General features: G+C 37.1%; 1 protein-coding gene across 1 annotated transcript in view; it reads right to left on the bottom strand.

Annotated features, from left to right (window-relative positions):
- RSF1 (remodeling and spacing factor 1) overlaps positions 1-23,837 on the bottom strand; it is a 154,065-nt gene that overhangs the window by 62,143 nt on the left and 68,085 nt on the right. Inside the window, exons 3-4 of the mRNA XM_018042953.1 lie at positions 9,334-9,426; positions 8,224-8,429 (exon numbers count right to left, since the gene is read on the bottom strand). Of these exons, the coding sequence (XP_017898442.1) occupies positions 8,224-8,429; positions 9,334-9,426 (299 nt within the window). The remainder of the gene's footprint in view (positions 1-8,223; positions 8,430-9,333; positions 9,427-23,837) is intronic.

Here is a 23,837-nt window from a genome sequence, read left to right as displayed (position 1 = left end):
AAAAAGGAACATGTAAACACTGGATAATTTTGCATAGAGAGCTGATTAGATTTGCTGATAGAATATATGTGAAGTGAGAGAGAAAGAAAATGTGCCTCCCAAGTTTTGAATCCAAGCAAACATGGATGCTATTAACTGTGATAGGAGAAACATACCCAAGTGGAAAGGTTGGAAGCTCAAGTTTTGGGCAGACTGATTTTGACAGATTCTGAACTATCTATACCTACAGATAACCTAACTATCTACGTTAACTATCTGTTAACCTAGACTTGAGTGAAACTTTTCTTAAGGGATGTTCAGAATTAGAATTGGTAGGGATACACAAAAGCAACTGTTCAGAAGCAACTGATCTGGTAGCACAATTCAACTAAAAAAAAAACACACAGACAAAAAAACAAAGCCAAGCACAGGCATCGTCTTCTGCCAAGTATGGGTTAGATACCTTGATCCTCCATAGCACACTGGAGAGTAATCTCCATCACAGATCACATTTACGACACTACATTATCATTTCCTATTTCCCTGTATCTTTCCCCAACAATATGGAAAGCTCAGGAATGGCATTAAGTCTTTTCCCTTTAAGAGCCCAGGACAGTGACACAGCAAATCTTTAGCAGATGTCTGTAATATACGATTCCACTATTCACCAATAATATTCCACTTTTCTCATATAATTTCATATCACTGAGCAGATAAAAAGGAAGAAAACTGAGTACAACAGTATCTAAGGGGGTCAAAAAACTGAAAGAAGATATTAATGAATGATATTGACAGGAGTATATTAATAACATAAGTTAACATTAGTGAGTGATTACTATGCTCCAGGCATTACTCCAAAATCATGACATGAATTAGTTCATGTAATTCTAATATAATCTGATTAAATAAGTACTATTGTTACCCCCATTTTTTAGACTAAGAAAGTGAGAACATGCAGAAAGATACAATGATCTATGATCAGAGTTAATTAGTATATATTAAAGGCAGAACTGAATTATAGAAAGTCTGACTTCAGAAACCATATTTTCAAACTCTGTGCTATATTAATTATAGAAATGCCTTGACAGATTTCCTAATTATGTGTACATGAAAACTCTGTACACTATTTAGGAAACAGCTTTTTGAAAATGATTATGAAATAATTATTAGTATTTAAAATATTTTTAATGAGGTATAATTTACATCCTTTGAAATGAATAGATCTTAGGTGTTCAGCAAACCAGTTCTAACAAATGCATATACTTGTGTAATCCATAGCCCAATCGAGAAAAGGAATATTACTATCACCCCCAAACCCCTCCTACCCTGTCCTACTCAATTCCTCTGCTCCACCAAAAGCAAAACGGAATCAGTTTCGAACACTGTAAGCATAAATGAGTTAATTCCAGAACTTAAATAAAATGGTATGTCCTTTTTTTGGGATAAGGCAATGGCACCCCACTCCAGCACTCTTGCCTGGAAAATCCCATGGATGGAGGAGCCTGGTGGGCCACAGTCCATGGGGTCGCTAAGAGTCTGACATGACTCAGCGACTTCACTTTCACTTTTCACTTTTATGCATTGGAGAAGGAAATGGCAACCCACTCCAGTGTTCTTGCCTGGAGAATCCCAGGGACAGGGGAGCCTGGTGGGCTGCCGTCTATAGGGTCGCACAGAGTCGGACATGACTAAAGCGACTTAGCAGCAGCAGCAGCAGCAGCATGTACTTTTTGACTTCTCACACATGATAATTCCTTAAGAACAAAGCCACAGAGTTGCACGCATTATAGGTCATTTCTTTTTATTGCTAAGTAATAATCCATTTTTGAGGACTATTATGAACAAAGATGCTACAAACATTGTTACACAAGGCCTTTCAAAACATCATATAGTTGAAATCATACAGTTAATTTCAGATTGCCTTCTCTTATTAACACGATTTAAATTTCCTCTGTCTTTTCATGGCTTGATAACACATTTGTTTTTCAGATGACAATATTCCATTGTCTGGATACACTGTAGCTTATCCATTCACCTAATGAAGAACATCTTGGCTGTTCTCAGGTTTTGGCAAGTTTGAGTAAGCTGCTACAAATATTCCTGTGCAGGTTTTTATAAGGGCATAGCTTTCAACTTCTTTGGGCAAATGCCAAAGAGGATGACTGCTGGTTCATATGATAATGTTTAATTTTTCAAGAAGCCACCAAACAATCTTTCTGACTGTGTCATTTTGCATTCCCATCAGCAATGAATCTAAGTTCCTATTGCTCTATATGCTCACCACCATTTGCTGTTATCACTGTTCTCGATTTTGTTGTTTAGTCCTTAAGTCATGCCCAACTCTTTTACGACCCTATGGACCAGAGCCCCCCGCAGGCTCCTCTGTCCGTGGGATTTTCCAGGCAAGCATACTGAAATGGGCTGCCATTTCCTCCTCCAGGGGATTTTCCCGACCCAGGGATGGAACCCACATCTCCTGCATTGCAGGCGAATGGGAAACTGGTTCTCGATTTTAGGCACTGTAGTAGGTGTCTAGCAATACCTCACTGTTGTCTTAATTTCCATTTGCCTGAACATTGGGCAGGGTGCATATTTTCCTGTGCTGATTTGCCATCTATTTGATAAGGTCGTTGGTCCACTTTAAATCAGGTTGTTTGTTTTCTTATTGTTGGACTTTAAAAGTTATTTGTATAGCAATTTAAATAGCAAGCAGTGCTCTATCAGATACGTCTTTTGTAAATAATTTTCTCCCATTCTGTGATTTATATTTGCATTATGTTGACACTGTCTTTCACAGAGTAGAAATTTTTAATTTTAATCAAGTCCAGCATCATCAATTCTTTCTTTGATGGATTACAGCTTTGATACTGTAACAAAACCTGTAACAAACCTGAAGTCATCTAGATTTTCTTCTATGCTTTCTTCTTGGGAGTTTTATAGTTTTGTATTTTATATGTAGGTCTGTGATTTACTGTGAGTTAATTTTTGTAAAGGTTGTAAAGGTGTGGGTCTAGATTCAGCTTTTTGAATGTGGACGTCCAGTTGTTCCAAGATAATTTGTAAAGACTATCTTTTCTCCACTGTATTCCTTTTGCTCCTTGGTCAAACATAAGTTGATATAATTGTGTGCATCTAATTCAATGGTCCCTATTCTGTCTCAGTGATCTACCTGTCTATTCTCTTGCCAATACTAGATTCTTCATTATGGTACATTTACAGAAAGACACAGACTCAGGTAAGGTCAGTACTTCAACTTTGTTCTTTTATAACACTGTGTATTATAGGCCTTTTGCCTATAAATTTGAGAGTCAATTATATTGATATCCACAAAATAACTTGCTGGAATTTTGATTGGGACTGCAGTGAGAAGGCAATGGCACCCCACTCCAGTACTCTTGCCTGGAAAATCCCATGGGTGGAAGAGCCTGGTAGGCTGCAGTCCATGGGGTCACTAAGAGTCGAACACGACTGAGCGACTTCACTTTCACTTTTCACTTTTATGCGTTGGAGAAAGAAATGGCAACCCACTCCAGTGTTCTTGCCTTGAGAATCCCAGGGATGGGGGAGCCTGGTGGGCTGCCATCTATGGGGTCACACAGAGTCGGACACGACTGAAGCGACTTAGCAGCAGCAGCAGTGACTCTACAGAGTCAGATCAGACTCTCCCAATATCATGACGATATTAAGTGTTCTTATATATTTGAACATGGAATAATGGAATATCTCTCCATTTATTGATTCCTTTTTTATTTCTTTCATTAGCTTTTCTTTCCTCATATAGATTTGTGCATACTCTTGTTAGATTTACACCTAGGTATTTCAGCTTTAGGGGCACTGATGTAAATGGTACTATGCTTTTAATTTCAGATAACATACATTTGCTGATGGTATATATCAAAATGATTGACCTCTGTGTATTAATTTTTTTGTCCTGCAACACTGCTACAATAATAAACTAGTTCCAGGAGATTTTTTTGGTTGATTCTCTCAGATTTTCTACAAAGAAGATGATGTCATTTGCAAACAACAAGTTTTATTTCTCTGTTCCCAATGTGTATGTCTTTTATTTCCTTTTTTTACTGCACTAGTTAGAACTTCCAATATGATGTTAAAAAGGAATAGAGAGAGTAGATGCCCTTGCTTTGTTCCTAATCATAGTAGGAAAAACTTCAAGTTTCTCTTCATTAAATAGATGCTCCAAGTAGGTTTTTGGTAGCTTTTTAGAAGAATAATTTAAAACACTCAACTAACAAATCTTTTAGATGATCCTTCACTTTTGTTGAAAGTCAAGTATTAGAAACCTTCCAATTTTGTGTAGGATTTATTTTCTGCCTCCATGCTGCTAAGTCACTTCAGTCGTGTCTGCCTCTGTGCGACCCCATAGACGTTAGCCCACCAGGCTCCCCCGTCCCTGGGATTCTCCAGGCAAGAACACTGGAGTGGGTTGCCATTTCCTTCTCCAATGCATAAAAGTGAAAAGTGAAAGTGAAAGTGAAGTCGTGTCCGACTCTTAGGGACTCCATGGACTGCAGCCTACCAGGCTCCTCTGTCCATGGGATTTTCCAGGCAAGAGTACTGGAGTGGGGTGCCATTGTTTTTCTGCCTCCATAGGAAATCAGTATTTTTTTAGCAGTCACACAGGGTATTAGTTCTTGAACAGGGATTGAATCTTGGCCCACAGCAGTGTAAGTGCAGAGTCCTAACCCCTGGATTGCCAGGAAATTTCCAATACGCTTTTTTAATCAAGGGCATTTCTGTCTCTTTCACTAAAGACTTCTAATCATCAAACAGTGTTGATGTCTATCAAATGGTTTTTCTGTTATGTATTGACATGATCATGTGATATTTTCTTCTTTAGCCTGCTGATAGTGAAAATTGATTTTCAAATATTGAACCAGTCTTATATACCTGAGATAACTCTTACTTGGTCATATTATATATATATATATTTTTTTAATGCATTGTTGGATTTGATTTGCTAATATTTTTTGAAAAGTTCTGTATTTATGTTCTTTAGAGATGCTGGTCTATAATTTTTTTCTTGTAATATCTTTTCCTGGTTTTGGTAAGGCTGGCCTCATTCAATGAATTCAGAATTACCTTCCCTTCTTCTATCTTCTGAAAAGACTGAAACCTACAAGTTTAGAAAATGTTTTTTGATAGCATCTATCAGTCTTCCAACAATTATTTCTCTGCAATATAAAACAAACAAATGTTCTCACCTCCATAAACTCATTCTACTACCCCATAATTTATATCCACTGAAGCAGGTTGAGCCCTTGAAAGAAATACTCTTACACAAATCAATTCTTTAAATGTTTACAGATAGTTATATCTCCTTATACTTATGCTAGATCAAGTATTTTCAGTTTATTAAATCATTTTCTTTGTGATTCCTTCCATAAAGAACACATTCCACTATACTGATATTCTTCTTAAGAGTCTGACATCCAATTCTAAATACTATACTCCAGGAAGAATCTTACATGTGACAAATGGAATGATGCCCTACATTGTTTTGGGTATCGAATGCATTTTAGTGACCACTAAGATCTCAATTTTGAGGAAAGAAAAGAATAATAGGGCTTCCCTAGTGGCTCAGTGGTAAAGAATCCACCTGCCAATGTAGGAGATGCGGGTTCGATCTCTGGGTCAGGAAGATTCCTTGGAAAAGGAAATAGCAACCCACTCTAATATTCTTGCCTGAGAAATTCCATGGACAGAGGAGCCCAGTGGACTACAGTCCAAGGGGTCACAAAAAAGTGTCAGACTTAGTGAATAAACAACAAAGAATAGTAACACAATGCTTTTCACATTCAACCTTCACAAAAATGAGAGACCTATATGAATGAAAAAGCTCATTACATTTGTCCAAAACAGTACTAGTATGTTAACTGAAATGCCATGTCACAGAACATATCAAGAATTTATCAAAACTATGATACTTCCTTAGAAAATACACACATTAAATACAACTAAGAGCTACTGCTTACAATATAAGGAATTCCACAGGTGCATGAAAATCATCCAGAGATCCCAGAGCTATACTATTCACCACTACATCCCCCACGGCTCAGCACAGTGCCTACTACACAAGCAGGCGTGCAATTCTAATCTATGACTTTAATGAAATAAAGGAACAGTAGTGCGACAATCAGTTGTTTAGAATCTGCCTTTAATTCCCTGAAATGAGACTCAATACACCCAAAGTAGTATTAATGATCCCAAATATTACTACATATTTGGAAAAAGCTGGCTGGCAAATTTGCCCTTTTGTCTTCCTGCAGATAAACATTTCTTTAATGAAGTAGCTAAGTTTCAATCTTAGGGGTTAGAAGTTTTAAGAAAATGTAGTAATTTAAAAGGTTAGGAGAAGGAACAAATTTTTATCGAGCATGTATTACAGCCCTAGTATAACTTATCTTATAGTCCTCAGAACAGCTTTACTGGGGAAGTATTATCAACCTCATTTTAGGAAAGAGTATGGACAGGGAGGCCTGGCATGCTGCGATTCATGGGGTCGCAAAGAGTCAGACACGATTGAGCGACTGAACTGAACTGAACAGAACTGATGACAGTAATTAAGCAATCTTCTTACAGATGATAAGCAGAGGAAACTAGATTCACTTATTAGCTATAAAATCTATGGTCTTTCTCTTACATCAGGCATTGGGGTATTATCTACTTAAAACATCATATACTAGCAGTTGTTTAAAAGCACATATGACTGATTAATAATAATCATAATAATTTTTCTCCGTCGTAAGTTTTTCTTCCACAAAGCAGTTGTCTCAAACAACTATGCAACTTTAATAAAGAAAGCAGCAGAATGGTGGTAAAACATCACAAACAGAACCTTATATAATGTATGTACTCACAGGGGGAGATGGTGAGTACATCTTATTTCAGGACCACTTTATTTATTTTAATTTAGTAAGTTAACTATATGGAAAACCATATTATATGGTTTATATTTTATGTAATATATGATGCTATTATATCATATATGATATAATATTATGTATGATGATATATCATACATAATATATAATAATATATCTCACCATAATATGATGAAAGAATTGTTAAAAAACAATCCCCCAAGAGCTCATTCAAAGTTTATTCTTAGGGAATAAAAGTTCAGCTTCCATGACCCAAACAAATAGCATGAATTTCTAGAATTTTCTCTTAAAAACATTAATAAATGACCACTAACAAAAATCTGCTAAAATCTAAGCAAAAACAAAGATGAGTTAAAGTTAAAAGAGTCTTCATAAGCCACTAGACATATATCCATTAGTTCTCCCTACTCTAGTTATAAATCCCATATTTTTAAAATTAATGTAAGTTGTGGAAATTAATACAATAAATTCTAAATAATTAATTTGCAAAAACAGAAAATTGGAGACACAAAGATTCTGAATAACAATCTGAGAGTCACTAATCAATTTTTTTTAAAGTTTTATTTCAAACCTTTTTATTAAATTAAATGTTTCCATTCAAATATATTTATCAATACAAACATAAGAAATCAAGATTTTCAAAAAGGATTAGGACAGAAAAGCATAATGTTCCTCAGATTTCTTCAGACCTCACTAAATAAATGTATGCACAGGAAAAACTGAAAATGTAGTATATTTTCACATGAAAATATGTGTCACATGAATCAGACAAATTTAAGAAGAATAAACAAATAATGCCTAATAGAAAGCTATATAGCTAAATAAAAATCAATTTATGTTTATCTGGGAATTCCCTGACACTGCAGTGGTTCGGATGCTGTGTTTTCACTGCCAAGGGCTTGGGTTCAATCCCTGGTTAGGGAACTAAGATCCTACAAGCTATGCAACACAGTACAAAGATATATATATATATATATATATATATATATATATATATATATATATATATATAAAAGATATATTTGTGTTTTTCTTATATTTCTTTCTAACAATGGTTTTCTCTGGGTATATTACCCATGCATCATTATTTTTTGAATTCTAGCTCCCTAAAGTACTAGGTATATGTCCTGATGTGGACCACATTGCTAAACATATTTATTTATTTGACAAATAATTAAGTGCTTCCAATGGGTACTGTGCTGGGCACTAGGCTAGGTCCTACAAACTCCTAACCCCATAAATAGAAAACAATCACCAAGCCTCAGAGATTATATTCTGGTAGAGAAGAGATCAAAGTAAGAAACATGCAAATAAATGTAAAAAAATTTCCAATAAAACATACCTCACAATGCATTTCCATGAAGAGCCATCTTGATCATCTTGTTCTTCTATGTACATTCTGACATTGTGATCTTGATCCAACTGGTACCAGTACATGAGGCCATCTTTGTCACGGCCAATTGGCTGGAGACGCATGGTATCGGCATCCTCCTCATTGATAATATTCTTGAATTTGAGATTGTCATCAAATTGACACTCACAGAGGTACTGGAAAATAGTCACAACATGATTTAAAATACCCCATAAATGTTTCTCCATCACAATAAATGTGTTATGTTCAACCAAGAAACTGATTCAGGCATAAGAAGAGAAAGAGTATGTTTGTCCATCTTTTACTTTCCTCTCTCCTCTTTTGTACACTTACTTTACAATAAGCAATTTTAAAAGACAAATTTCTAATTTAACATACAATTTTAGTATTACATAAATTTATAGGTTTAACACAACCAGTGACCCAAAAATTAAGTTACATTCTAAAGCACTGAGTGTTTGTATTAAAGTCTCCCAAATTGGTTCACGGTATAAAATTTTCAGTGACTTTCTCTTAAAGCTTTTAGATGAACTTTATTCTTCAAATGGCTGTTTATTTTTGAAAGCTTGAGACATACATAATTTTTACCAAAGGCAGTCTTACTGATAACTGCCTCTGGAGAATTTTCTTTAAAAAAAAAAAAATCATACTGCCAGCACCAAAATGGATGAACTAACTTTTTATTAAAATTTTTGTATATGATTAGTGTATATAAGATTTCTTCCCTGAATCTTTGATTTAGTAAACCAGTAAAAGATTAACCACAGTTTACCATATTTGTTGGCTATGATTCTGAAGGCTGCCAACAATGCACAAAGTTAATCTAGGGTAACTGTTTGCCATTATCCTTACAGGCAGAGATCATTAAACCTAGATATAAGTGTGTATTGAAAAACAACCAAAAACAGTAATTTAAAGAAGAGTTTTATCACCAAAAAATTAATAAATAAATGAAAATTCTATTGTCCTTTTCCACTAACAATAAAAATTTCTACTTTCTAGTTGCTTCCCAATTCAACCAGAAGGAGTCAAAGTGATTTTTTTAATTAAAATAATTTTAACAAATAATAAACTTATTACCTTTAAGAGTGCTAACTTGCATTCAACACTCATTTCAAGATAGCCTTTCTTCTCCATCTCCCATGCCCAGGTGCTATTAAACTCTTGGCATATCTGTCAAGAAAAAGTTAAAGTCTTAATACAGAAAAGCAATTTTTATTTACATTGGTAGTTTTGTTGTACAACTATGTTAACTGTTTTGTTAATACATAAAGGAAAAAGTTTATGCCAAACACAGTCCAATCAAATCACACTCTGAAATATCTACTATTTAAATATATCAAAAACGTTGACTACTACTACTAAATGATGACTGCATTCAAGGTGAGCTGTGACCTCTGCAGCTGTCTCCTTTGCTCTCAAGAATTTTATATACACTTTTGTGGCACAGTTTCCCAAATGCAAGTAATTATCTGATTCCACCTCTCCAAATAGCCTAGTTCCTCCAGGACAAGGACAATAATTTATTTCTATGCCTAGACTAAAGCAAGCTAAAAATAACATGCCAAATTGTAGACACATTTTTATTCGAGTAACTCTCCAACTCGAAGTCCTCCTAATTATGGGTAAAGATTTCACTGCTTGGCTTCTATAATGTGGCATTAACTTAAATTTCTAGGTTTCTCTTTCCACACAAACATTTCAAGCAAACCAGAGACAATTTAACAGTATGAAGAAAGAAGATCTGGATAACCATTACACTTATCAGGAGAAATGCCATGGATTCTATGACCTCTGTGAGCCAGTTTCCTCAGCAATAAAAGGGAAGCAGTAGTAATATTGATCTTAAAGGTTGTGAAGTAGACATGAAAAATGATATAAAGTGCCTACAAACTTCACACTTTTTTTCCAATCCAAGAAGCAAAGAGTAGAATGAAGGCCCAGGGAGAAGAACCAACAAAAGGCACAAGATTATCTGGTTGGGAAACTGGCTAGAAAGGCTGGAGGAGAAAAACAAAAAGGCAACTGAGACTGCTTACATAACCATCTCAACTTAGGAATAAGACTAAGCTGGCCCTCCTGGAAGGGGTTACTCTTTTCCTCTCCTTACCAGTGTCGTCGTCTTTTTTTTTAAACCAACTTGTGTAATAGAATCACAGGAGATCATTGTTAGGATAGAAAAAATATAAGCAAGCAGTACGGCCAGGAACTCTATAATGGAAGATCTTCAAAGGCAAAAAGGAAGAAAGAGCTCTCCGTTCAATGGAATACCATACTTCTTTGACTGCTACAGCATTGTATTTTGCAGAGAAAAAATACTCAGACGTACAGAGTGAAGGAAATTTTTCTGGAATACCACACAGGGAAATGGCCAAAAAGCATAGCAGAAGATGACCAGTGTCCTTAGTCATTAGGGAAATGTAACTCAAAATCACACTGCAATACTACTTCATACATGTTAGGATAGCATAATCAAAAAGAAGGAAAATAGCAAATGATAGGAATGTAAACTAGTGTAGCCACTTTGTTCAAAAAAAAAAAAAAGGTTAGCAGTTCCTCAAAAAGTTAACACTGAGTTACCACATGACTTAGCAATTCCATTCCTTGGTATGTACATATAAAAAAATGAAAACATATGCTATACAAATGTTCATCTCAATATTATTTATAACAGCCAAACGGTGGGATCAACCCAAACTTACATCAACTGATGAATGAATAAAATAATAGTTGGAATATAAATACAATGCAATTTTATGCATCCATGAAAAGGAATGAAGTATTGCTATACTGTATAGCATGGATGAATATTAAAAACATAATGCTAGGTAAAAAAAATCTGATATAAAAGGTCACAGATTTTGGAGTGTTTGTATATAGAATTTCTACAAGAGTCAAATCCATATAGACAAAATTGCTAATGGGTAAGTAGAGGGAGGAACAGTTGTTGCTAATGGGCTTCCTTTTAGAATAACTTTAAAAATGCTCTACAATTAAGACAGTGTTCTACTATTAAGATAGCTCACATACTTGTGAATATGCTTAAAAAACTGAATTGCATATTTTTAAAAGGTGACATTCATGGTATGTCAGTAATATCTCAATCAAAAAAAAAAAAAATCAGAGGGACAGTCAACAACACAGACTAAAGCTTATGACTTGGCTGAAGCATTTCTTGAGTGTTCTACTGTATACCACACCCCGAAAATACTTTGAAGGCTAAAGCTGAGCGTGGGGAAGCTCAACTTCACCCAGAGGGGCTGAGAATGACACAGCTTCAAAGCAGAGCCCACAACCTAGTTACCAATGCACAGTCAATGGCTCACGGCGTCACTGATAGCAAATACAGCTGAACAACTACTGATTATCATTTACTGTGTGAAAGAGAAGGAGAGAGAGAGTGAGGTAGATATAGAGATAATTAAGATACAGGCCTCTGCATCTGCACTACTTAGCTTCAATTTACTGACCTTCATTTACAATGTTCAGGGTGTAAAACCTTTGCTGTGCTGATATTCAGAGATAAACATGCTATTCATTTTCAGTTTCTTTTCAATATAAATTTATTTAATTAGAGGCTAATTTCTTTACAATATTATATTGGTTTTGCCATACATCAGTTTCGTTAAGCAATGTGGACTTATACTGTGCTATTTGAAGACCTCCCCTCAAGGCCCATTACTCAGATTTGCCCAAACAGCCATAACCTATTTTTACTACCTTCCCAGGGATGCAGTGGTAAAAAATACCCCTGCCATTGCAAGAGACACAAGAGTGTGGGTTTGATCCCCAGGTTGGGAAGATCCCTTGGAGTAGAAAATGGTAACCCACTCCAGTATTCATGCCTGGAAAATTCCATGGACAGAGAAGTCTGGCAGGATACAGTCCGTGGCGTCTCAAAGAGAGGGACAGGACTGAGCAACTGAGCACAGCACATTGTTACCACAAAGGAAATACTGCAAATACAAAAAGTACTATAAACGACACTTAAATAATTCTTATGCAGGACTACATAATCTCATCAGAGGTCAGCAAACTGCTAAGAGACAAACAAATAATTTAGGTTTTGTGACCACATGGCCTCTTTTTCAACTATTAAACTCTGTTATAGTGCAAAAGCAGTCATGTTGCTAAGTCATGTTCAGAAGCTAAGTCACGTCCGACTCTGCAAATCCATGGACTGCAGCATGCCAGGCTTCCCTGTCCTTCACCATCCCCCAAAGTTAGCTCAAACTCATATCCCATTGAGTTGGTGTTGCCATTCATGATCTCACCCTCTGTCATCTCCTTTCTCCTCCTGCCTTCAATCTTTCCCAGAATCAGGGTCTTTAACAATGAACTGTTTCTTCGCATTAAGTGGCCAAAGTAATGGAGCTTCAGTATCAGTCCTTCCAATGAATATTCAGGACTGATTTCTTTTAGGATGGACTGGTTGGATCTCCTTACAGTCCAAGGGACTCTCAAAAGAGTCTTCTCCAACACCACAGCTTGAAAGCATCAATTCTTTGGTGCTCAGCCTTCTTTATGGTCCAACTCTCACATCGGTACATGACTACTGGATAAACCATAGCTTTGACTATATGAACCTTTGTCAGCAAAGTAACGTCTTTGTTTTTTAATATGCTGTCTAGGTTTGTCATAGCTTTCCTTCCAAGGTTCATTTCACTGCTGCCGTCACCATCTGCAGTGATTTTGGAGCCCAAAAAATGAAGTCTGTCACTGTTTCCATTGTTTTCCCATCTATTTGCCATGAAGTGATGAGACCAGATGCCATGATCTTTGTTTTCTGAATGTTAAGTTTTAAGCCAGCTTTTTCACTCTCTTCTTTCACCCTCATCGAGGCTCTTTAGTTCCTCTTCACTTTCTGCCACTAGAGTGGTATCATCTGCATATCTGAGGCTGTTCATATTTCTCCTGGCAATATTAATTCCAGCTTGTGCTTCATCTAGCCTGGCATTTCTCATGATGTACTCTGCTTACATGTTAAATAAACAGGGTGACAATACACAGCTTTGACATACTCCTTTCCCAATTTTGAACCAGTCCATTGTTTCTTAGCTGGTTCTAACTGTTGCTTCTTGACCTGCATACAGATTTCTCAGGAGGCAGGTAAGGTGATCTGGTATTTCCATTTCTTTAAGAATTTTCCACAGTTTGTTGTTATCCACACAGTCAGAAGTAGATGTTTTTCTGGAATTGTTTTGCTTTTTCCATGATCCAACAGATGCTGGCAATTTGATCTCTGGTTCCTCTGCCTTTACTAAATTGAGCTTATCCATCTGGAAGTTCTCGGTTCATGTACTGTTGAAGCCTAGCTTGAAGGATTTGAGCATAACCTTGCTAGCATGTAAAATGAGTACAACTGTGCAGCAGTTTTAACGTTTAGCATTGCCCTTCTTTTCCAGTCCTGTGGCCACTGCTGAGTTTTCCACATTTGCTGGCATGTTGAATGCAGCACTTCCACAGCATCATCTTTTAGGATTTGAATTAGCTCAGCTGGAATTCCATCACCTCCACTAGCTTAGTTCGTACTAATGCTACCTAAGGCCCACTTGACGTCACATTCCAGGAAAAGCAGTATTTTCTATAATACATAAATCAGTGAGCAATACCACTTTACAATACCACTGTATTTGTAAGGAAATTTGAATTTCATATAATTTTCATATGTTAACCATTCTCCCAACCATTTCAATATATGAAAACCATTCTTAGTTCTCAAGCCATACATACATAAACAGACAGAAAGGTGAGATTTGACACAGGGGCCATAGTTTGCCTAGAGGACCAGAAACTAGCTTTGTTTATTAGAGACTGTCTAGACAGTTCTTCTCAGAGAAGGCAATGGCACCCCACTCCAGTACTCTTGCCTGGAAAATCCCATGGACAGAGGAGCCTGGTAGGCTGCGATCCATGGGGTCGCGAAGAGTCGGACACGACTGAGCGACTTCCCTTTCACTTTTCACTTTCATGCACTGGAGAAGGAAATGGCAACCCACTCCAGTGTTCTTGCCTGGAGAATCCCAGGGACGGGGGAGCCTGGTGGGCTGCCACCTATGGGGTCACACAGAGTCGGACACGACTAAAGTGACTTAGCAGCAGCAGACAGTTATTCTTGGGGCCTTAAAGCAAAAGGATCCCTACTAGATTGGTAATCCACATTAATTCCCCAGGTTTCATCTGATTCTAACCAAGCAGCCTATTTAATTTGGTTTTGCATGCAATTCCTTTTTAGAGAATGTATCAATATCCAAAACATCCACATTTATCACCATAAATTATCATTCCATAATGCTGGTGTTAAGTTTGATTCTCTCTAAATATGCTAATGAGTGATCATGTCTAGTTGTTTCCCCCTGTACGGTGCATAAGGAACAGTCTTTCTGATACACACACAAAATCAATGTTCCGTGCCTGCAAGGTTGAATGCCATTCAGCATGGGAGGTCTCTTGGCTGCCTGCCTGTTGTCATTCCCAAACTCCCTGTGTCTATTCTTCTTGACTTCTACAGAGAAAAAACAAGGTTGAGGGTGGAAAATAAGGGGTAGGGGGTGTAGGGGGCATTTAAAAGCTCACAGCAGCTAAACATGTATAAGAAAGGTGGTTTAACATGCCTGTTCAGCAAAAACACAGACTTTATCTCAGTGAGATCATTAACATATTAATCTTAGACTCATATACACAATGGAAGCACCAGTAATAATTCTCTTTTTGGCAGTTTAGAAGGAAAGGAGGAAGGGTGTAGAAAAACCACAAAATTCTCAGCATGAACATCCAAATGTTGGCACTGAGAGACTAGACCACCACTTGAATGGCTTCTATCAGCCTAAGGACACACCCCTGCTCTTTCATTGCTATCTAGAAAACTCAAGCTTGCCAAAAGGATTTATTTTTTGTTCCAGCCAACACCTGATCAGATCCTGGAGGACCTCTAAATCTCTTTTTTTTTTTCCTTTTTGTCACACCAGGCAGCTTGCAGGATCTTAGCTCCCTGACCAGGAATTGAACCTGCTCCATCCCAGTGAAAATGACAAGTATTAACTACTGGACTGCCAAGGAATTCCCCCTAACTACTTTTAAAACAAACAAAGTTAAAATTGTAAATCTTTCCTCTAAACCTTTGAGAGGTGTTCTCTATATGTCCTACAAGACAGGCGTGTCCTTCTCAAGGACCTGAAAGCCAATCCTTTTGTATGTAATCATCAGACTGCAGAAGTTGCAGGCACAAAAGGCCTAATCAAGCTGACTTTGACCAACTCTCATAACTGGCTTTTGTGATTTTTTATTTCCCTAACCCAGCTCAACTCCTTTACTCTCTCATTACCATCTCCCCAACTCCCTCATCCTACCTTTAAAATACCAGCCACTGCTGGGCAAACTGAAATTGAGTTCAAGCTCCACCTACTAGAGTTAGTTATTTAATAAATCTGTCAGTACAGCCTTTAACCAGTGTTCGGTTTTGTTTACCTTTGATAAGGGAGTCCCTTAATATCATTCAGATGGAAATCTTTATTTTACAATTTAAAAAGATGAAGTTTAAAGAGATTCATTCATCCAGTGATTCCACAAGTATTTATTGAGTACTTGTTCTATGGCAAGAACTAATCAAAGAGCTGGGACACCGTGGTAAAGAAAAAACCCAACTGCCACCATGGAGCTTATATCCTAGGAGGTAGTCAAATGGGTGAAAATGAGAAAATATCAAGTGGAGACAAAACAGAACACTGTGATAGAGAAAAGGTTTAGTGTTCAGGCAAGGCTTCATTTTAAAAAGCTGACATTTGACACAAAAAGTTGAGATAGGACTGATAAACAGAAATCAGCCATAAAAAGACCTGGTAGAAGAATGTTTCAGACAGAAGAAACAAGCTGGCACAAAGGTCTGACATATCTAAAAACAGAAAAAAGGATCATTGTAAATGAAGCAGAATAAGGGGGAGAACAGAAAAAGAAAAGGAAACCAAAGTCCAGATGATGTAAGCAATGGTAAGAAATTAAAATCTAATTTCAAATGCAATGGGAAGATTTTTTTACATTTTGGGGAGTGGGTAGTATAGGTGGTTCAGAATATTGTGTTAAATGCTAGAGAAGGTGTCGGGAAAAGAAAACCCTCCTACACTGCTGGTGGGATTGTGGCTTGTACAGCCACTATGAAAAACATAAAGAGGTTCCTAAAAAAACCAAATATAGAGATGCCATATGATCCGGCAATCCCACTTCTGGGCATCTATGCAGAGGAAATTCTCATTATAAAAGATGCACCCCTATGTGCATAGGAGCACTATTTATAACAGCCAAGACAAGGAAGCAATTAAATGTCCATCGGCAGATTGATAAAAAATGCGGCATATATTATATACACAATACAATGGAATATCACTCACACATCAAAAAGAATAAAATGTCATTTTGCAGCAACATGGATGGGCCCAGAGATTATCATACTAAGTGAAATTAGAAACAGAAAGACAAATACCATATGATACATCACTTATATGTGGAATCTAAAATTTGACAAAAAATGAACTCACCTACAAAACAGAAAGAGACTCACAGACACAGAAAACAAACTTATGGTTACCAAAGCGGATAGCATGCATGCTCAGTCCTGTCCGACTCTCCAACCCCAAGGACTGTAACCTTTCCAGCTCTTTTGTCCATGGGATTTTCCAGGCAAGAATACTGGAGTGGCCATTTCCTTCTCTAGGGGATCTTTCTGACCCAGAGATGGAACCCATGTCTCCTGCATTGGCAGGCGGATTCTTTTTTTATAAATGAATATTCTTTTTTTTTAATTAATTGACTTTTTAGTTGAAGGATAATTGCTTTACAGAAATTGTGTTGGTTTCTGCCAAACATCAACATGAATCAGCCATAGGTACACATATGTCCCCTCCCTCCCATCTTCCCCCGCCCATCCCACCCTCTGGGTTACAGAGCCCCTGTTTGAGTCCCCTGAGACACAGAGCAAATTCCCACTGGCTATCTATTTTACATATGGTAACGTAAGTTTCCGTGTTACTCTCTCCATACATCTCACCCTCTCCTTCTTTCCCTGGTCCCATGTCCCTAAGTCTGTTCTCTATGTCTGTGTAGCCACTTGGAAGCCCAAAGGGGTTAGCAGGTTAGCAGTTAATTTAATTAACTCCTAATTTAGGAGTTTGGGATTAGCAGATACAAACTACTATATATAAAATGACAGCAAGGCCCTACTGTGTATCACAGGAAACTATATTCAATATCCTGCCATAGACCATAAAATGAAGACTAAGATAACCAAAAGAATATGAAGACTATGGCTGGATCACTTTGTTATCTGCCAGAAAACAACACAAAACTATAAATCATCCATACTTTAATTACAAATTAAAAAAAAATACTGTGTTAGTTCCAGGTATATGCTGAGGAATGGGACGCTGGCGCTATGGTGGCTTGATTTTCAGTTTTGAAAGGAACCTCCTTACTGTTTCCCATAGTGGCTGCACCAATTTACCACAGTGCAGGAGGGTTTTAATATGATGAGATGATTTTTAATGGGGGAAAAATTAGATCAGATATATGTTTCAAAAATGGCAGCTGTGTGTAAAATAGATTGTAGAGGGGAAAGAACAGAAACTACACAACTTTTAAGGCAAGAGACAATGATGACATGGACTATGGTGTGGTAGTGGAAACAGAAGCAAACAGCTGTATTTTGAAGGGAGAATTTTAAGGACTTTTGAAAGAACAGATGTTGAAGGTGACTGAAAAGGAAAATCAACTAAATTCCTTGTCTTGACATCTAAATTCCTTGACTTGAACAAATGGAAGGATAAAAGTGCTTTTAATGAAGGTATAAAGGAACACTTGAGGGAAAAGAGATGTCTTATACCTACAGAGTTTGAGGTACCTATTATATACATCTAAGAAATGTCCTTCTCAAATTTAGTGACTGAACTAAATCTGAGTTAAAACTGAAGCTATGACTCCTGGTTCAGATCTTTCCACTGCATCCCATACAGTTTTCACTAAAACCTTTTCAAGTCTGAGTCAAGAAGAATTTTTTTGGCTGAGCTCTGAGAAGTCATCTTTTAATTCCTAGCATGTGACAAAGCGTAAGATACACAGCAGGTACAAAACAAATATCTGATGAATAAACAAAAGACATAGAAAAATGATGTTTTTACCTTAATTTAAAAAATTATTATTTTAAATTATCCATCAATAACTTCTGACTAGAATAGCAACAGCTAACATGTATTGTGTGTTTACCACATGCCAAGTACTATTCCAACCACCTTAAAATATTAATTCAGTCAATTCTCATAAGTCTTTATATGGGTGTACTATTATCCTTAGGAGGTTCTGTGCTTTAGCCAAGAAATAAGAGAAATAGGAATTAGTATCTCTAGTAATTTATAGTGAAATCAGTAATATATTTGAGACACCAATTAGGTCAGTTATCACCAACCATACTATGGACAAAGGCTAGACTGAGAATTAGAAATCATGTAGTTTTGTTATTACACTCAAATTAACCCTCATCAAGTATCCCTGACCAAATATGTAAATATGTCCAACTATTTTATATATAATATTCTTTCCAGAGGACTAAATGAAACATTTACTGAGCACATTTAGTATTAGGAGAGCAAAGATGAATTAACAGTCTGCACTGAGAAGTTCAGAATTCAGAGAAAGTCATGAAAACAAGTAATGTGAGGTGAGAAGCAGTCACTGAGTCATCTACAAACTGAGAAACTGGTATGTCTATGAACTACTATGAAAATAAAGGAGAGAAACCCTTCAGCCAATGGATGAAGGTGTGACACTTTCATTCAAGTGGTGACACTTATGCTAGGACCTAAAGGATGAATGAGGTTTTATCAGAAAAGGAGGTAAATAAATAGTATTTCAAGAAGAAACAGAACAGAATATGATAACCAATTGGGGATGTGAATATTTTGGTATGTTCTGTCGAAATGAAGGCGAATAAAAGAGCTCTTTCTGCTGAGCCCTCGAGTCCTAAATCATGAGTGCTGAGGGGTGGGTGGGAAGAGACAAGGCCATGAAAGTAGGTCATTGCTCATAAATATGAGGACTCAACAAGCATTCAGAAGTACTGATGAAAACCAGTTCTATCGCACTATGGCAAGACAGGACAGAATCCAAGGTCAAGGAGACCCACTAAAGCCTGTTTTGCAATAACTCACAGAAAAGGTGATGAAGCTTGGCCTAACCCTGCAGAGGATACTCAAGAGAAGGCAGATTCAGATTGTTAGTGCACATATCTTACAAAAGCAACAAGCTTTATGCTTAATACATTATACAGTAAATGTTTTACTCTTTAAAATAGACCTTTCACAATTATTACTTCATTTGGGGTAGATGGCCCATAAAGCTACAAGATTTTTTAAAACAAAACAAAGTCTGATCATCTTTCTATTTTCTATAGTATCTCCCAAGTTCAAGACCTTACTGACAGTGGACACTAAATATTTATATTATCAGTAGTCCCTACAGAGTCAACTTACTATTTTGATGAGCTACCTGGGAATACTGCCTATAACAATGCATATTAAGAGTTATATATAGAATGGAAGATTCTTTCATTCCTTAAAATATATACTGGATCTATTTCAATGGGAAGACTTCTCAAGCAACATGGTTTTAAAAATCAAAAGAATACCAAAACCCCAAGTGACTAGAGCATAGCCATGTATCAATTAATGGGTTTATTCCACAAAAAGGATAAACAGGTCTTTACCAGTACTTTGGTGTATGTTAGACACTGTGACTGACGTCAGGATAGGATGCTACAACTCTTACAAAAGGGCCTCAGTTGAACAGGCAGCTGGAATCTGTTAACCTACAAATATGGCACATTTACACAGGTCAAAAATTCGAGAAGCTACTCTCAAAAGTAGTCTATTCTGAAGAGTAGTAAAAGGTACCTTGCAAGTATCTGGCAAAAATCCAGCAAGAAAAATCAAATCTCTATCATAGCTATTTTATACTCATAGATAAGAGTAACCATATACCTAAAATACACCCAAGTGGAAAGAATGTAATTGGTAAGTTCCTCTTTCCAAGAGATCTACTTTTTATCAATTAGCTAAATAGGAAGGGAAATAAGATTTTAGTATAAAACAGATTGAGATTCAAATCCAGGCTCTATCAACAGTGTGATCCTGTCGAGGTCAATCACCTCTCTCAATTCAGGGTCTTCCTCTGTAAAATGGAGGTTATCTTGCTAATAAAAGAGATGAGATTAGGAAGATGCCTATCAGATCCTCATGGTGCCACAGCTACATATATAAATGCAAACCTGAAGATGGATCCAGAAAAACATGACAAGAACCAACTGGAACACGAGAAGAAAATAAAGAGAATTAAGAGCTGTTAGGAAGTAGACTGGGCTTTCCTAGTGGCTCAGTGGTAAAGAATCCGCCTGTAACGCAGGAGCCATAAAAGTTGTGGGTTCAATCCCTGGGTTTGGAAGATCCCCTGGAGGAGGGCCCAGCAACCCACTCCAGTATTCTCGCCTGGAGAATCCCAAGGACAGAGGAGCCTGGCAGGCTACAGTCCATAGAGTTGCAAAGATTCCAACACAACTGAAGCGACTTAGCAGTAACAGGAAGTAGATCAGTGTTCTTCAAACTGTATATAAACATTGTTTCAAGGTACTTTTGTTTCAAATATATTTAAAATACCCAATATTTAAATAAAATTATTGGTGACTGATTTAATTCTCTACTTTTATTTTCTGGGTAATTAACCCTATATATAGGCTTCCCTGGTAGCTCAGATGGTAAAGAATCTGCCTGCAGTGTGGGAGACCTGGGTTCAATCCCTGAGTTGGGAAGATCCCCTGAAGAAGGGAGAGCTATCCACTCCAGCAATCTTGCCCAACCATGGATACAGGAGCCTGGTGGGCTACAGTCCATGGGGTCGCAAAGAATTGAACATGACTGAGCAACTTTCATTTACAGGCTTCCCTGATGGCTCAGGGGTAAAGAATCTGTCTGCCAATGTAGGAGAGAGATCTTGAGAGATGTGGGTTTGATTTGTGAGTGGGGAAGATGTCCTGGAGGAGGAAATGCCAATCCACTCCAGGCATTCCTGCCTTGGAAATCCTATGGACAGAGGAGCCTGGCAGGCTACAGTTCATGGGGTCACAAGAGTCAGACATGACTTAGCAACTAAACAACAAACCCTATATTATACTGAATCGGCTGCCTTGTTAGGATCCAATATGGTAGTAAACATGTTGAAGTTAAGATTACTGCCAGATCTAGAGAATATTCCCTGACTGTTGCATTTTTATATATTGTGGAAATATACACAAATTTAGTATGTAGAGAAATATTTTTGTATATAAACATAAAATTCACCATTTTAGTCATTAAGTGTATAATTTAGTGGAATTAATCAATCACATTCACAATGTTGTATAATCATTGATACTTTTTTATTTCCAAAAGTTTTTTTATTATTCAGACAAAAACTCTTTCTTTTCACTACACCACTTGGCTTGTGGGATATTGGTTCCCCAACCAGGGACTGAACCCAGGCCCTCTGCAGTAAAAGGGTGGAATCCCAATCACTGGATTGTCAGGGAATTCCCTTCAAACAGAAGATCTTTAAGCTTTAAGCAATTAACTCCCCATTCTCCTCCCACTCCGCAGCATAATCTCTAATCTACTTTAATATCAGTTCTTTTGTGTCTGGCTTCTTTTACTTAGCATAATGTTTGCAAGGACTGCCCATGTGGTAGCAAATATAAGAAGTTCTTTCCTTTTTAAGGATGAAAAATATTACATTGTATGAATGTATCACATTTTGTTTACTGATGGACATTTGGGTAGTGTCAACCTTTGGGCTATTATGAATTAAGCTATAATAAATACTGGCATACAAGTGTCTGTCTGAGTTTCTTCTGAGTATACAGCTAGGTGCAGAACTGATGGGTCACACAGCAGTTATATGTTTAGCTTTTTTTTGACTGTACAGCGTGGCATGCGAAACCTTCCCAAACAGGGATGGAACCCGTGGCCCCTATATTGGAAGCACAGAGTCTTAACCACTGGACCACGAGGAAAGCCCTGTTTAGCTTTTTAAGGATGGGCCAAATGGTTTTCCACATCAGCTGCACCATTTTGTATTCCGATTAGTTTCAGCATCTCTACAAACTCATCAATATTTATTATTTTCCTTTAAGAGTTATTGCAGATGGTGACTGCAGCCATGAAATTAAAAGACGCTTACTCCTTGGAAGAAAAGTTATGACCAACCTAGATAGCATATTCAAAAGCAGAGACATTACTTTGCCGACTAAGGTCCGTCTAGTCAAGGCTATGGTTTTTCCTGTGGTCATGTATGGATATGAGAGTTGGGCTGTGAAAAAGGCTGAGCACCGAAGAATTGATGCTTTTGAACTGTGGTGTTGGAGAAGACTCTTGAGGGTCCCTTGGACTGCAAGGAGATCCAACCAGTCCATTCTGAAGGAGATCAGCCCTGGGATTTCTTTGGAAGGAATGATGCTAAAGCTGAAGCTCCAGTACTTTGGCCACCTCATGCGAAGAGTTGACTCATTGGAAAAGGCTCTGATGCTGGGAGGGATTGGGGGCAGGAGAAGGGGACGACCGAGGATGAGATGGTTGGATGGACGTGAGTCTGAGTAAACTCCGGGAGATGGTGATGGACAGGGAGGCCAGGCGTGCTGTGATTCATGGGGTCGCAAAGAGTCGGACACGACTGAGCGACTGAACGGAACTATTAGGCATAAAGTAATACTGAGTTTCTGATTTTCATTTCGTCCATGACTAATGATGTTGATTCTTTTCACATGCTAATTATCAATCGCTGCATATCTCTGAAGAAATGTCTACTCAAATATTTTGCATTTTTTAAACTGGGTTAGTCTTTTTGTTGTTTTTAGGAATTCCCTCTATAGTCTATAAATTTTCTTATCAGTCATACAATTTGCAAATTATTTTCTTCCATGATGTGGGTAGTCTTTTTACTTTCTTCATAATATTATTTGATGGACAACAGTTTTTCATTTTGATAAAGTCGAATTCATGTACTGTTTTTCTTCTTGCTTACATGCTTTTGGTGTCAAAATTTAAGACTCTACTGCCAAGCTGAAGGTCATAAAGATCTATCCCTAAGTTTTATTCTAAGAGGATTATGGTTCTAGCTCTTTCAATTAGGCTGTTAACCCATTTTGAGTTAATTTTTGCATATGGTATGAGGAAGGGTATTTACTGCATTTTGCAACTTGTTAAACCTCAAGAAATTTACATTTCATACTATAGGCAACAATCAAAATAAGTTTTAAAAACACTACAATAAAATTATCACTACAGCATATATACTTCATCCTTTCATTTTCAGCTCAGACAAAAATCAAGACATATACGCATCATTAACAATATTTTTAATGGATTCCTAAAGTTTTTTTATACTTAGAAAATTTCAGGAGAGTCTAATTTTACTTCCCAGGTTTATCTGGTTAATAGCTAAAGTGATAACCTTAAATTGCTATTTTTATGTAACTTCTTTCAAAACACATTGATACTAGAGTTATAGCTAAAGGAGCA

Source organism: Capra hircus, chromosome 29 (assembly GCF_001704415.2).
Source record: "Capra hircus breed San Clemente chromosome 29, ASM170441v1, whole genome shotgun sequence".
Lineage (NCBI taxonomy): Eukaryota > Metazoa > Chordata > Mammalia > Artiodactyla > Bovidae > Capra > Capra hircus.
Note: the sequence above shows the minus strand (reverse complement) of the source record. Positions and strands in the feature narration are given on the sequence as shown.